Source organism: Candoia aspera, chromosome 4, assembly GCF_035149785.1.
Source record: "Candoia aspera isolate rCanAsp1 chromosome 4, rCanAsp1.hap2, whole genome shotgun sequence".
NCBI classification, from domain to species: Eukaryota; Metazoa; Chordata; class Lepidosauria; order Squamata; family Boidae; genus Candoia; species Candoia aspera.
In genome coordinates, this window is record NC_086156.1 from 5,959,034 (window position 1) to 5,975,799 (window position 16,766).

The following is a 16,766-nucleotide window of genomic DNA, read 5'->3' on the forward strand; positions in this document are numbered from 1 at the left end:
ATCACTCTGAATCATATCTGAATCCATGCACAGATCTGAATCACTCTATGGTCATCTTGGCTACTCAAATTTGTGTTCTAAGAAAGCCTATGGGAAGAGCTCCCTAGGCTGAACTGAATCATGGGAAGTCAGGAAACTGCAGACCATTGGAGAAATGGCTGTGAAATGAAAAATGGGGCATTCACACACTTCGCTTGGCCACCTTGCAATTAAAGTAAGTGCTGGAGTCCATGATAATGTTACTGTATTTTTCCTTAAAAAAACCCCAAATACCATCTATTTTCCATTAACTTTGAAGGAGGGTTTAAAAGGAAGCAAAATAAATGTTTGGCACAGCACGAGTTGTCACTCATAATGAGTGGTACTTACCTATATTTACCTTTTCTTTCTTTTTCAGGGTTTTTGTTTATTATTTTTTTACAATTAGGAGTAACGGCCAGTACAAAGAAGAATCAGGATGAAAAGATGGCTGGCTTCTTGTTACCACTGGGTTCTAACAGCTTCCACCGGTTCACACCCGAATCCTTGTCTGAGATTGAAAAGCGGATTGCGGCAAAGATTACGAAGGACACCAAACAGGAATGTAGGGACCAGTTGGGTGAAGAAGAAAAGCTGCGCCCCCAGTTTGACTTACAGGCTTGCAAGAAGCTGCCCGATATCTATGGGTCTCCTCCATCAGAGCTCATTGGAGAACCCTTGGAGGACATTGATCCCTTCTACCATGATCATAAGGTCAAATCTGTCACCTCTGCACTTATGATTAAGAATAATGGAAGGGAATGAGGCAGAAGGCTGTTTTTCAGAGGAAATGATTCCTTCCTGGATTAAGGATGTGAGAACTAGCAGGGTCAAACTCCTGATGTGTAAGATGGTTGGGGTCCAAACAGGAGAATTATTATTATTATTATTATTATTATTATTATTATTATTATTATTATTAATGTTGTGTGTGAATGTTTGTACTATTTCTAATAGAAATGGGGGGATACTGAATACATGAAAAACAAAGGTGAGATATAATCTCAAAGTGCCTGATTTATTATGCATGCTTATTGTGGAGAGCAACTCCTCTCCTTCCCTGCACTTTCAAAGCCATTTTTAATACTACATGCTCATATTTGCAGGAAACATTGACCAATAATCATGACCCCAAGCCAGTGATCTGGCAAATCCATATAAAATGTGTGAATGGGGGAATTTGAAAGGACAATAGGAATTGGTGATCTTACCCCTAGTGCTTTTGGTCATGAAACCATAGTGGCATCATTTATTTTGCTCGCAAGGAAACATTACCAGTACTTGTAAAAAAAGAAAAAAAAAGTACAGGTGGAGAAGAGGTTAATTCCTCCCTTTAAGTACTGTAAATTGTTTTGCATCCCACCACTTGATATGGATTTTACAGCAGACCCATTTTTTGTACTTGTGATCTTTTTACTTATGTTTAATTTGTCCTTTAGCTTTCTGTGTCCAAAGGCTTACTGTGTGATGTTTCAGTTCCACTGAAATAGACAGTCTCCCTGTCCCTCCAAGATGTTGTATTACAAATGATCTAGTTCTTTGACCCACTGAACCTTTGCATAAGCTCAGTCAATCAATATCAGATACTTCAATGACCTAAGGACTGCCCTTATTAATTTTTCCCCTTTATTCTATGGATGAACCTCAGCTTTCCACAGTTTCTCTGGACTTTTCAGTCCCAATGTAATTGGAAATGCTTCATGGGAGGAGACTGATGCAAAGTTTTATTTAATAAATTTTGCATCTGGTTAACCTCAAAAAACAAAGTGGGGTTGGGCCTGGTTAATACCCCAGGTAATAACAAGGCTATTGGCTAGATGGGAAGTTTAAAGAATATTAGAAAAAGGCAGTAGCAGACCACTTCCATATTGTTGCCAAGAAAAGTATCTGGATGTGTCCATGTAAGTTCCTAGGAATTAAACTCAAGTTAAATTTGTAATATATGTTATGGGATAGCAGTAGCAAGAATAGTTGAAAAAAGCTGGACAGATTCCTAGAAGTTGATCAATTCTCATTGCTAACTAGCAATAAATCTATAAAAACAAAGTTTCTATACAAGAAGCATTTTTGGTAGGATAAGCAATACTGTAAGCTTTATGGAATTACAGAGAGAAGTACAGAAAAGTTTCTGTTTGGAAGATCACTTTTACTAGATAGATTTGATTACATTTCAGTAGATCATGTGTTTTCCCCAGTCATACAGATTTAGTGATGTATGAACTTGTTGGGTCTTTGCTTTCTACTCATCTTTTAAAGGCACAGGAGGCCTTAACAAACAAACAAACAAAAAGTTTGCAACTTCACTTGTATGTCAAAACATTGACATCTGCAAAGCTAAACTGGAGTTTCAGAGGGATGTGATCTTGATTCTTTAAAAGATGTTTGAAGGGTATGCTCTAGGAAATCTGTCTTCTTGCTTTGGAAGTGACAATAAATATCTGAAGGGAGCTGCCAGGTTGCAGTGATGAAAAGTATTTGAAAAAGGTTGCTGAGCCTTGCAGCATCTGTTATTTTTATATATGCAACAATCCTCTATGTGGCACAGTCTGAACAAATGGAGGTATGCCCTGCTCTGGTGTTTTATTCATAAAATGTTCCCTCGTACTTTTGTGTATAAATGTTCATCCTGGTATCTAGACATCATCCCTTTCTCAAAAGAAAAAAGACTATGAGCTGTGTATTGACTGGGAAATGTCTGGTTTGTTTTTACCTATAGCATGATGTACAATAATTTAAACTCATCATATCCAACTGGATGTGTTTAACTCCATGGTGTCCAAGAAAAAGTTGTGGCTACTTTAAGAGTTGCAATAACTTTAATGAGTGGCTTTCTTAAAGCAGCAATACTGTTTTTCCCCCAACTCAGGCAGAAGCCTAAAAACAGTCTGACTGCTTTAATGAACAGCACAGAGGTGCTGTGACTTGGTGAGATCTGAAGCACTTCCTCTGAGTAATTTTTGAAGCATTCATAGCCTTAGAAATAACTAATGGTTACTGTAACGTGGGATTTTAATCCAGACCTTAAATATTTTTTTATCCTGTCCTTTGTTTTCCAGACATTTATAGTACTGAACAAAGGGAAGACCATCTTTCGATTTAGTGCCACTCCTGCCTTGTATATTCTTAGCCCTTTTCATCGAATCAGAAGAATAGCAATTAAAATTCTGGTACATTCATATCCTTTCAGATGTTTTTTCCTGCCCAAACTATACTCATTAAACAGTGACACAGGTTGTATGAACTTCATTTAGTTGGGTTGCTTTTATTCATTTAGAGCTGGGCCTGAGGGAGTCTCCCAAATGTTTTGAAATATAGCTCCAAGGTATTTTTTTTAACTTTCACAGCCTCAGTCACAGATCGGAGATTATAGAAATTGTAATCCAAAACATCTGGAAGGCACCATATTGCTTCCTTCTGCTTCCTTCTGCTCTTGTTTATCTGAATGTATTCAAAGTTGCTGACTGTTAGACATTAAAGACCTATCTGGGGGGAAGGGAGGTATGTAACATAGTGAAAGGGAAGCAAAATCTCTTAGTTCTATAAACCAAAAAGCTGATTTTTTTTTAACTTGCATAGATGATGCAAATTGAACCCCTTATTTTGCATAATGCTGCTTTGCAGATTGCTTTTTATTTGCATAATTCATTCTCCTTTGCTTATCATGGGAAGGAACCACTTTTGACCATCAAATATTATTCACTCAGGGTGGTAGCCATGGAAGTTTGTTTCAGAAAAAATAAGTCCTATCATTAAGCTCCTGCAAGTATTTTTATTTTTATTAACTCTTCAGACTTTTAAAGGGTTAAAAAATTGATGGAGTTGTGCTTTCAATTTAAGACAATGCTTAAATTTGTGGGGAAGGTGTAATCTATGCCGACTATCTCATTATGTACTGCATTTATGTGTATATGTTAGTTAATTTTTAATTTTTGAAGCATGAATAATTTTTGAAACATGCACACAAGCCTCTTTAAACCTTACCTATTTATTTGCCCTGGGTGAATATACTAATTGGATGAGCAGCTGTATTTCATTTTTGTTTCTTAAAAAACTGACCTATACTTTTAAAAACAGATTGACATTCATAACTGCAGGAGATACAGCTTTTCCTGATACAGAGACACAAAGAGAAAGCAAGTCCTGGATTACAATCATCCATTGATGAAACTCTGTAGCAATATTGTATTATGAGGGTTAATGAAACTCTGTTGCTATATTGTGTAATACATTTTTGCCGCTCCCTTTTTTTGATATCCTGGGCTTGTTGAGCAGAAAAAATATCTATCCAGGCTTTATGCTATAGCTCTGGGGGTGTAAGTTATTAGTGGGGAGCAATTTGTGTGTCCTGCAGATATTTGAAGGATATGCTGTAGTATAATAGGAGAAGCCCTGCTTTTCATAAAGCAGATCCCAGTTTGAACACCATGCACTGAACCACATTTTAGCCTAGCATGTTAGGTTAGCTTAGCACTGTGGGAGAAAGTTCTTTTCTTTTTGCCCAGTGCTTCCAGCCATACCAAAATCAGGATGCAAGTCTCAACTCATCTCTGCTCTGAAAAGTTGGAACGTTCTGCAGAAGTGGGAAAGGGGAACCATTCTTTATACAAGACCTATTTTGGGGGAAGGGAGGTATGTAACAGCAAAAATGAAGCAAAATCTCTCAGTTCTATAAACCATCAATAATCCAAGGTTTTCTGCCATGCCCCAGATAGATGACTTGGGGATGCACTACAGGATTGTCTGCAGAGTTTGCTGAAGCCACTCATTTAGAAGACCTTTGGCCACCACTGGTGGGGAAGCTTCTTGGGTCATTCCTAAGTGGAAGCTTATTCCTATTCATTCCCCTAATCAATAGTGCATGTGCAAGCTGCCTTGTTCAGACTGATGTTTAGCTGAAGATTTTACTACCCCTACTCCTCTCTAGCACTTCTTCATGTACAATATTGAGATTTTATTGAGGATCTGCAGAAGCAGAGCCAGGCTCCGTATTCATCTTCATCCCCCTCCCTGTGAGTGGCCATGAATGGCCTTGAAGCTGCTTGGTTAGCAGGTTCCTTTAATGGCTGACTTTGGTCTTCTTGCCTCTGACCAATTGGACAGATGATATATCAGAACTAGAAGAGCCTTAGTGACTGCTGCCCAGGCTGAGTGCGTATGCATAAATTTTGGGATGCTGCAAACATCCCACTCACAATTTGCAAACCAGAGTTGGCAGTTTGGGTTCCATTTTAAGGATTATGAAATAATGGTAATTTTCTCCCTATAGTAAAATAGAAACTACCTATGCCTTATCTTTCCCATCCCTCCCCCATTCTCTCTTCTCCTTTCTCTTCCTTTATTGAGACTTTTTTTTTCAAACCAGTCCAACCCCCAAAAAGAAATAGAGGGAAAAAAAATAAAGACAACCTTCTTCCTTAAATACCTTGTCCCCTCTCCTATTTTGTGATGGGAGTAGCTAAGCATATCTTCCCCCAAATTTGAGCAAATACCTGAAACAAAAGATCATTGTAGTTGTGTACAATTAAAAAAAAAGTGAGGGGAGAGACTTTAAAATTTGCCTTTTAAAAATCTTTTGGTTATTAATTGCAATTACAAGGGCTATCTGGTGGGGAATAGGCAGAATGGAAATAGTGAGGGCGCTCAACATTTTGTGTTCATTTGGGGGTTGCATAATAGCTTTACAACTGTGTGTGTGTGTGCATGCGCACAAAGGGCATAGTGACAATGGCAACATTTAATCCTGACTACTTTTTGAATTGAGCCTCATGTGGCGCAGAGCAGTAGGCGGCAGCATTGCAGCCGAAACTCTCTCCACAACCTGAGTTCGATCCCAGCGGAAGCCGGGTTCTCTCTTGGGTAGCCGGCTCAGGTCGACTCAGCCTTCCATCCTTCTGAGGTCAGTCAAATGAGCACCCAGCTTGCTGGGGAAGGAGACGACTGGGGAAGGCAATGGCAAACCACCCCGCGATAGTCTGCCAAGAAAATGTCACGAAAGCGGCGTCCCTCCAGAGGGTCAGACAGGACTCAGTGCTTGCACAGGGGACCTTTCACCTTTCACACTTTTTGAATCGGGAAGCTGAGATTGATAAAGAATGAAAAGATAATTTCACTTCTCCACTAAAGCGGCTTTCTCCAGCTTCAACATAGCAGTTTCTTAAGGGTAGGTCTAAATCCTTGTATAAAGAATGGTTCCCCTTTCCCACTTCTGCAGAAAGTTCCAACTTTTCAGAGCAGAGATGAGTTGAGACTTGCAGTTCTTCTTTGAGAGAAGGGTTGGAGAAGTTGTCCCTGTAGCTAAGGATTAGACAAAGGGATGTTAAGATACCTTATCCCTTATCAGTTTCGGAAGGAAGGGCTTTTCAGGCCTCACTCCATAATTAGACATCCAACGGGATATGTTTCTCTTTTGTGTGTTCGTATGAACAAGAATTGCCCAGCTTTCATGACAGCCAATAGCTGACCTTAGCAGATCCTCAAAGTTAAACAGGGTTGAATCTGATTAGTACTTGGGTGGGAGCCACCAGGAAATCCAAGGGCTGTAGGATAGACTGAGAAGTTGAAAAAAAAAATCCCAGAAGAAGGCAAGGCTAATGATTTCATGTTGTTATCGAAGAAGTTGAGCTTTAATTTATACACTAAAAATGCAACATACATGACATTATGCACAAGAATTACTACATGTTAATGTTAGCCATTTCCCCCTGCAGTATCTATTCCAGCATAAAATTCAGTCTAACAGAATTAGATGCAAAGGGAGTCCAGAATATTTAGCTACCCCAATATCAGCCTAGGATAACAATTGCACTGTAAGCAAAGAAGCAGAGACTTTTTGGATGGTGCTTTGCATAGCTGAGCTGAGGGTCAGATTTCTTGCTCCCAACTATATTCATTGGCTACAAGACAAGTACACCTTGTGACATTTCCTCACTGTTCTCAGGGGCTGTTGCTTTTTGCTCTGTGGATGCTGTCAATACAATGAGTCTTTAAGAATGTAAAGCCAGGCAAATGTCATTCTTCCCTCTGGGTTTCAAGGACGGGATTTCACTCCCTACATCCTGGAGGAACTGAAATGTGTGGGTGGATTTATATAAAAAATCAGATATGGTTCTTCTGTCTGGCTTGAAAATATGAATAATGTCAGGGTCATATATATAGGCAAAGAAAGCTTAAGTCTCTACTATGTTACAGCCTGCAACATCTATGCACAGAGCTGTAGGCAAAAGCATAGATTTGATGGCCTCGTCCAACAAAGTGTGTACAAATTGCTTGAAACAGATTTATTAAAATGCATGTCACCCATGACTCAGCAAAGCATGTCTTATGCTTCTGCTCCCCTTGATACCTTACCTAAAGACAGAGCTCATGCAGGATAAATCTGCATTTGATAAGTCTGCCTCATATTGTAAGAAACATTGAATCGAGTTGTGAGCAGACCATGTGTCAGGTGCCCTAGTTGAAACAGTAACAAATCAAAATCTCTACTAAGTTACCTGAAAGGAGCAAACAATTTAAATTAAAACTCAAGCAAGGTTGCGTGATTTCTCATCTTTTAAAACCATGAAGGATAATTTATTTTGTTAATCATGAGGAGAGCTTAGTTCTACTTTCTTTTATTATTAGCCTTATTAATCTTATCAAGACAAAGCAGATTTACTTATATGCACATTTATGGCAGTACACAATTCACAGTGGTTCATGACTGATGAGGACAATAATATGACTCTATTCAGCAATTTTTCTGGCTTTTTTTTAATATCACCAAGCAGTTCTCAAGTAGTTCAACATATATTCACTATCATAAAATCTATAAAGTTGCTTTATGAAAAAACAAAAGTAAAAACTTGACTCAACTTGGCACATAATCGCATGCAATACTTGAACAGCTCTTTGGTGATTGCAAATGCTTCTGTGTATATTCATGCCTCCTACAACTAGATTTCCTTAGAGGAGAAGTATTTCCAAGTTCTCCTGAGTGGTGGGGCAGGGGGGAGGGGTGGGAAGACTGGATCTGAAAGTACAGTATATGAAAACAAACCTTGGTACCCATAATATTTTAAACGAGCTGTAAAACTGGCCTAGTGAAAGATTTCTGTGCTCTCAGTGTTTTCTCTATTTCAGTGTTTCTTAAAGTGTGGTCCTAGGACACCTGGGGCTCCCCAAGATGTTCTCAGGGGTCTGCAAAATCAAAATTATTTGCCAGCCTATGTTGAAGAATAATACAATATTAAAATCCCATCAAACAATTGTGAGAAGCAATAGTGGCAGCAAATGCATCAGTTTTAATTTTTAATATAGTAAATATCAATAAATATCACCTGTACAAACAAAAGCTCTTTTGGGTTCCTCCATAATTTTTAAAAATGGGAAGGGATCCTGAGAGAAAAACACTTAAGAAACACTGCTCTATTTCATTTGAGCATTCACCTGGGCATATATTGGACAAGATCTATGCCATTTTACCTGGATAGGATTACCAGGTACATAAAGGCTACTTGCAGTTAATTACCAGGGAATTACATGAATTCAGGACAGACAGCCACAAAAGGGCAATGTCAGGCCTTCCTCCAGGAATGGTGGGAAATTTTAGCTCCTCAGACACCAATCCTTATTCAAGAACTGGCTTCTTGACAAAAGGCTCGTGAACAGGACTCAGCACGGGTGTCTGTTGCAAGTCATGATGAAGTCAAAATGACATGTATGTTACAACGTCATAATGCGAGTGACACCATTATGCCATTGTGTCACAATTTCCAATGTAAATGTGTAAGCAATATTGTTTGCACAGTGATATCATGGTGCACATGCTGTCATTTGTTCTTTGTCTCCCCCTGCAGACCCTATGTGATTACAGTAGATTAATTACTTTACTGTAGAGAAGAAGGAAGCCACATGCAACAAAATATCTGCCGACTAGTTCTCAACAGTCAAAGTCTCTATATATGGCTGTGCTCCAGGATTTAAATTCTAGGCTTTTTCCTCCCACCTTTCCAAGTCAACGGATAGCTTGCTCTCTTCAAGACCATGGGAGGTAGTTGGGATGTAGTGAGCCTGGGAACTGCTCATTCCTGTCTTGTCCACTTAGTGCAGAAATTCTGAGGGACTTCAGCTCCAAAGTAAATGTTACAAAGGCAGTTTAGTAGCACCTCCTTTGGAGCTGCAGGATGGGTGGTTCCCCATTTGTGTCTCTCCTGCTTCCCAGGAGACATTTACCCATCTCTCCAGGTGGAAACGGGCTGTTGTGTCTCATCTTCATAGTTACACCAAAGGGCAGCTTTGCTGCTGACCTGGACAGCAGCCGCCAATCAGGGTTCTTCTTTCTTTTTTCTGCCCCTGAATAGTCACCCTGGCAAGTGAAGAATAAGAAGGGGTGGAGTACTGAGTATCGTTTTAGCCCCCATCCATTGGGTAATTGGAAGGAGCACTGGCTGGCTCAAGAAGGGGAAGGTGATGACACTTGGTGAGTGCAACAGAGCAGTGTGAAAATTCTGCTTAGAATTGGTAGTGGTGGGGAAATGCAGGCACTGTGTGGTAGGGTGTCAGACTTTGAGTAGGACAAGTCAAAAAACAGGCATGGCAGGGATCCCAGGAATGCTGTTTACTGTCATAAGGTAGACTAAGAGGGTCTTGAAAGCATTTCCAAGTTCCTCTCTGTTCCATGTTACACAAAAAAAATTGAGGCTGGGTTATTTTAAGTATCTTTCTCAGGCTTCCCTCTGTCTCTGGACTGTGTAATCCTTTCTACAAGTCCCCCCTTAACAGCTTGCTCCTCCTTTTCTCCCATGTTCTCTAATACCTTCCCCAAGTTCAGCTTTAAATTCTTTACATACAGCTTATGTTTTACATGGAGAAGTGATTTAATTTTATGACAGCTGTCATGAAAGATTTAAGGGCTGTCAGATAGCTGATGGAGTAATGTCTTTTCTATTGGTCTGGATGGTAGGACTTGAACCAAGGAGCTTGAATTGCCAGATTCCACCTAAACAGTAGGAAGAGCTTCCTGCTGGTAGGAGTGGCATGATGTTGATAAAAATGGCCTTGGAAGGTAGGGTACTCTTTTGTTAGAAGATAACAACTTGTCAGGAAGGTCATAAGCAGCTTTCCTTCATTAGCATTAGATTGGACTCAGTTACTTTTGAAGCCCTTCCAAATCTACAAGATAAAGAGTCCAGTTGAGACATGTGTAGGCTTTTCTTCTTGAATATTGAGCTGTTGCTTAGCTGATAAGGCAGGAATGACTAATCTTTTGGTGGCTGAGAGTCACCCTTAATGAGTAGGGAAGGGAGGGAGGAAGGTGCCATAAACATGTGGACAGGAACAGGATTTTCCATTTTCTCATTTTAGTGTAGGCAAGTGTTCCTTGGGGCAGGGAGTGGTCACTTTTCCTTATCTGGAGCCAGGTGTATACCAATGGTGTTACTAATTAGGGTGCCACTTACAAGCATTTGTGCAAGAGAACCCTATTCTCCTTAAGCAAACTTCTGTTTGCTTGGTCCTCTCTTTCCACCCTACCTCCATCTCCTGTATGAATCATTTTTATTTTCTTTTTTATGCTGAATTGGCACCACCACACCTGTGTTCCCATTCAACATGGACCACTTTAAAATTCATTTTAAGAGAAGCTAAAGTTCTTGGATTCAGGGGTTTCCTGCTGTCCTGGACAATAGACTGGGTGAAAAGCACTGCAACTCCATTAGGCTGACACCTTTGTAATTCAATATGCTCTTTGTGCAATAGGCAAAGCTGGAATTTAATGTTTTGTTTTAAAGAAATATTCTGTGTATCCCTAATCAGAATGCGTTTCTTAACTGTACTTCATATTTTGAGTAAACAAGAGATAAAGGGCAGGTGACACTGATTCTGCCAACCAGCTCCTAGCAATGTGCTTGTTAATCCTTCCCTGTCCACAAAGGAATTCACAAGGATACTAACTCCTTCCCTTTTCACCCACATGAGTAACTTCCTTCCAACATCCTGTGTTCTCAGTCATGAGAAAGGCATGTAAGGAAAGGATCTTCTTTGGGAGTGTGGTTGGGAAGAGTGAGAGGGGAAGAGAGAGATCCCCCAGGAGTTGAATAGGGACCCCAAGCTTCTAGCTGCTTATCTAGATTATAAAAATAAATGTTCACCAAGTCATCATGGCAGAAAGTGATGCTGGCCATCTGCAATTCTCTACAACTATTCATCGGGAGAGATAGATCCCAGGAGTGGAACATGTTTTTGATTACTTTTTTTACTCCTGAGTCCAATTATTAGTTTCTAAGTTTTCATGTGGGAATTAGCAGGCTAGTTAGCAACCCAGTGAGTTTTTGAGAATAGATATGGGGCAGGAAAGAAAATATCCAATTTCTCCTATTTCTTCCCCATACAGTGGAAAGGGATACCCCTGTTTAAAAGTTCACTTTGTGCCACTGATCTAACTGTATTGTAGATAGTGTTTTCTGACCCAAGGTTGGAATGCCATTTTCTGTCTTAATTTTAGTGTGTCAGGAGGCATAAAAAGAAGGCAATTGGTGTGGGCAGATGGATGTGGCCACTGATTAATTAAGCCAAATGGGGAATAATTAAGTAGAACACAGGACAGCTTTGGCTTTGTCAACAATTCTTGGTGAATACCAAGTTATATCATTGCCTCTGACAGGGGTCCCCACATTTGCAATTTTGGGAACATTAGACAATGTATGGCCGGTTACAACATGCCTCTTTACTAGAGGACAAAATGGTGAGGTTGGTCCCCATCTTTTCTAGACCAGTAAGGTGATATCCAACAATTCAGATTATTTGTGTCTTTTGGAGGAAAAGGGAAGCTGGAGCACTTCCAAACAATGTACAGGGCTGTACCCACCCACCATTTTTATTGAATTATAATGCTTATAAAGGAATTGAGAATTCTAGAAATTACAGTCCCAAAATTGCTGATGGGCACCAGATTGGGGAAGAAGGCGCACGTGTGCGCGCACACACACAGAGTACATTCTTACTTTCATCCCTTGCTATCTAGCTTCCTATTTCCTCTATCAACTTTCTAAATTTTTTTCTAAATTTAGGTTGTAAGTTCCTTGGAGCAGGGAGTGGTCACTTTTCCTTATCTGGAGCCAGGTGTATACCAATGGTGTTACTAATTAGGGTGCCACTTACAAGCATTTGTGCAAGAGAACCCTATTCTCCTTAAGCAAACTTCTGTTTGCTTGGTCCTCTCTTTCCATCCTACCTCCTCCTCTTTATGAATCATTTTTATTTTCTTTTTTATGCTGAATTGGCACCACCACACCTGTGTTCCCATTCAACATGGACCATTTTAAAATGTATTTTAAGAGAAGCTAAAGTTGGCTATTTTGCAGCCCATCTCCATGGGCTTTCCTTCTCTCCCCCCCACCCTTTTTTTTCTAGGCACTTTTTGGGAGTATGAAGCATCAGTTTTTACTGAAAATATACATATGGGTGCAGCTTCACCTATACATTATTATTTTAGGCTGTAATAAAAAGCAAACTTACAGTTCCTATGGAGAAGAAAGTGTATTTTATTATTTAATCCAGGTTTATATCAGACTTTTTATACATATTGATGTATCTACTGATAAGTCTATTCTAGCTCATTTTCATGTTAAATTAGATTTTTTTTTACAGAGTAATCTTTGGTTCTTAGCAAAACTAGTGGTTTTGAGCATTTAGGATAATGTCAAGGTTTAAAACAAATGCTTTCACAGAGATTTTGCTATTTAAATTAGAGCAGGAATAAGGTTTCCAAATGTCCCCCACCAGCCACCCTTTGGTGATTTTCAACACCCCAGGCAGTAAATTCCACAAGCAACTTGTGGCAATAAAAATGCGACTCCAATTCAAATAAATTGGAGCAACAAATTCATTTGCTGCCCTTTCATGGAACCCTGAATTAGCTATTAATGACGGCTACCTCACCCTGTCCAACAGTAGAGCTGGCTCTAGTTAAAATAGTTGGAAAAAAAACTAGGTTGGAGTAGGCCTGGTTAGTACTTAGATGGTAGATGATAGATCACAAGAAAATTGAAGGCTAGTCCTGGGAATTTAAAAAAACCCCCGGAAAAGACAGTGGCAAAGTTATTCTTGTATTGTTGCCAAGAAAACTACCTGGATTTGCCCATTTAATCACCAGGAGTCAAGTTTCACTTGAATGTGGCTTTACTGTAACAGCATGCGAAGGCAGAAAGGTGTGTCTGTCAGTATGAACCTGTGGCATATCCCCAGGGCGTACAGTTGAGTGGTAAGCTTGAGACCTTCCAGATATTGCTGAACCAATTACAGTCATAATGGCCACATCTGAAGGATTCTTAGAGCAGTAGTTCAGCAACATTTGAATTCACCAGAGGCAGCAGGGGTCTTAATGACATAAATAGCAGAGATGTTTTTATCCCAAAAGAAATGATTTCATTTGAGAAAAGCTTGTATATATTGAAACATATTCAAGAATATTCATTGACTAACTAGATGAGCCTAATATTTGCAATATTTGACCACTGCTTTCAGAATTATTGTCCTGTCTGTGTGATTTGTTGTAAGCTTCAACCAAAATTATATGTCTTTGTGTGTCTGTACTCATACTGTACATATGTCTGTAGCAAATACAAGGGTTGCATTTTATGGAGAGGATGAATAGAAACTGAAACAGGAAAAACATTACAACACCACAACAATGAAAGTGTGAAAGGCTCATTTTTAAATATATTTTTAAAATTCAAAACCCATTTGAAGTTATTTCCTTGACTCATACTTTCACATTATTCAGTATGTTTATTATGTGCACTATTTTAACCAACTGTGTGTTCATGGCATGGTCCGAACTCCCTCCTTGGAATAAAAATGTTGAGTAAGTATCTTTTCAGAACTTTTTCTCCATTTTTTTCTCTATTTGTATTTGCATAATATTAGAATCCTGCTACATATAATTTACTTGGAGTTGGGGAGTGGGCAGGTGAGGACTGGCAATGTTCCTGTGATCACCTTGTTTATGTTCTCTAGGGTGACGTGTGGTTGTGAGCAAGTGCTGCATCACAAATTCAAAATTTATTGAAAACTAAAGCATTAAAATGGATTGAATTAGTATCTATTAAAATATATGATTAAACTGTGTTTTGTCGGAGTGTATATCAAGTGCATTGTCAGAACACAGTTAATTCAGATAAATCATATTGCCTTTGGAGAGGTGAACTTTTTTCAGAGGCGCCTGTAATCCCAAGGCTAATAATACTCTGATCTTTGAATCTGGAAAGTGCATACTAGCCACTGCTAGGGATAGAGACAGAGCACTCTTGGCAGAAGTTAGACATGTTTCTTTTGCAAAATTGGGATGAGGGTCCACATAGGCCATCTCTTCATTCAAAGTAATGCTGGAGTGATAGAAATAAACAAACTGGAGTTTTATATATAAATACTTCTGCAACCTTGTATGAAGATTCAGTACAACAAGATTGCACTTCTAGAAGTTCTTACAGAAATGGATACCAGATGCAAAAGCTTAATCTAAGTGCAGTGCATTAAACAATTAGTGTGGCTCATTGCGCCAACCAGAGCACACTTTTTGTTTTTGACTGATGGATGATAAACACAGCCATCTGCTCCTGACGATGGGCGCCAGAAGGAAAGAGGACAAAATGCCCTTTGAGGCAGGATCTTACGAAGCGGGCAGCCCCAACTTCCAGGCGCAGTGAAAACCCTCTAAAACTGGGGGCATATTTCTCTTCTTTTTTGAAACACTAACTATAGTTACTGTTGCATGTGTTTGAGATTTTGAGATTTGTTTTAAAAGACCACCTTGTGCCATTTGTGGGTTGTTATGTTTCTCACATGCATATATATATATATAGAGAGAGAGAGAAAGAGAGAAAACACTACCGGTAGTGCAACCTTCCCCAATGTGGCCTCCAAATATGTTGTTGGATTGCAACTCTCAGAATTCTATGTCCTGTTTGCTTATGCAGATGGGTAATTCTGGGACTTGCAATTCAGGTGTAGCTGGAAGATACCAGTTTGGAGAAAGCTGATTTAGAAGATTGGACTAAAAGGACTAATGACCCTTCCAGTTGTGTGGTTCTGTGAATTCAGGATACAATTGATAGATGTCAGCCATTTCTTGTTATTTTTAAAAAAACCTTTGGCGGATACAGTACTTGAAAATGATGCAGGCCAAAAGAATGCACAGTAGAGAAAATCAGATGCTTGAATAACTATGACTGATAGTTACATGCTGTTGGTTCAGCCAGAATGAACACTGGTGGTAGGGAGGAGAAAATTCCTGAGATTTCAATTGCTGTCCTGCAAAATCACATTCCCAGTTCCACTCCCCAGCTATGACAACCTATTTCAGCCTGGTATCTATGATGAATGGACTGCAGCTTCCATGATACCTGAACCACACTTGCCAGGGTAAATGGGAGCTGCAGTCCAAAATAACCAGAAGGCACAATATTGGGGAAGACTGTTCTAAAGTGATAGTATGAATCATTGTAGTTTAGCCCAGGGTTGACTTTCACATTGTCAAGATGCCTATACTGAAAAGTGGGTTAGTGTGCTGCAAATGACCTAGTGGCAAATCAGTAGCTGCTGAGTTTCAGTTGTAGCCAATCTACTCCTGTTTCAGTTAAGTGACTAGACGATCTTTAGCCATGGAAGAGGAAGATAGCAGCACCAGTGAAATAGCAAGCCAAATCTCAATTAAAATAGCCACACTGGCTTTGCCAGGAGCAAAAAATTACAACAAAAAAATAACTTCACAAGAAGGTTATCAGCACTTCCAGCTGGTTTATAATGGAATGACCATTCAGTCCATTGAAAGAAATTGGGCTGTCTCAGCTGCAATTAAATTAAAATCATTTTGAAGCACGAGGCCCTATAGGCATTGCTGAACTACAACTCCTGGCAGCCTTGGCCAGCATGGCCAATGGCAAAGGATATTGAAAATTGTAGTAGTTGGCAGGCCCTAGGGTAAAACTTAAGATAAAGAGAGATGGTAGCTGGGGGAGGAATATGGTAGCAGCAGCATTTTCACGAACATATTCTCTGTGTGTATGTGCATGTGTATGTATAGAGGATACATATCAGTGAAAGCAGCATGCATGTGACTTAGTCCTTCTGATGGCAACATGTCCCAAATACATTCCTTGAGCCTTTTGGACGATGTATCTCAATTTTCAGCCTGCAATACCCCTGAACATATAGTGGTTTGCATGTATAAACAGTTTCAAACATGGTCTGTTTTAGGGCAGTGTCAGGAGTTGAAAGTGTGGCATTGTTTTGATGAAGTGGCCGATAGGTTCAGGCAGATTACTAGATACTGAGGGATAAATGGACATTTATGGCATTTTCCTGTCCTGTCAGTTGCTAATACTCTCACTTTTTTCTTGGATTCTTAACTCTTTATAGGCATATTTTTACTGCTATTTACACATTTGAGTCCTTGATAAAAATATTGGCCAGAGGATTTTGTATGACTGAATTCACCTTCCTTCGAGACCCATGGAATTGGCTGGATTTTTCTGTTATTGTCATGGCGTAAGTAACTTTACTGTATTTTTTTCCCATCTCCCTGGACAGAGCTTTATTGAAGTTTTATGGTACTACAGTATGTATTGCTCACCCCTGCCTTCCTAGAAAATTATTTTTGTGTTTTGATAGCTTTGGAGCAAGGAACTGAATGAACTTCTTTAGGTCAGCCATTACCATTCTGCTGCCCTCTAGATGGGCTGGAAGAACTATTCCCATAATCCCTAGCCAGCATG

The 16,766-nt window shown here is 39.5% G+C and overlaps 1 protein-coding gene across 1 annotated transcript in view; it reads left to right on the forward strand.

The window, feature by feature from the left end:
- The first annotated feature begins 446 nt into the window (after positions 1 to 446).
- The window catches only part of LOC134496139 (sodium channel protein type 5 subunit alpha-like), a 90,573-nt gene continuing 74,253 nt past the window's right edge, over positions 447 to 16,766 (forward strand). Inside the window, exons 1-4 of the mRNA XM_063301895.1 lie at positions 447 to 732; positions 3,075 to 3,193; positions 13,769 to 13,858; positions 16,411 to 16,539. Coding sequence (XP_063157965.1) covers positions 466 to 732; positions 3,075 to 3,193; positions 13,769 to 13,858; positions 16,411 to 16,539 — 605 coding nt within the window. The 5' untranslated portion in view covers positions 447 to 465. The remainder of the gene's footprint in view (positions 733 to 3,074; positions 3,194 to 13,768; positions 13,859 to 16,410; positions 16,540 to 16,766) is intronic.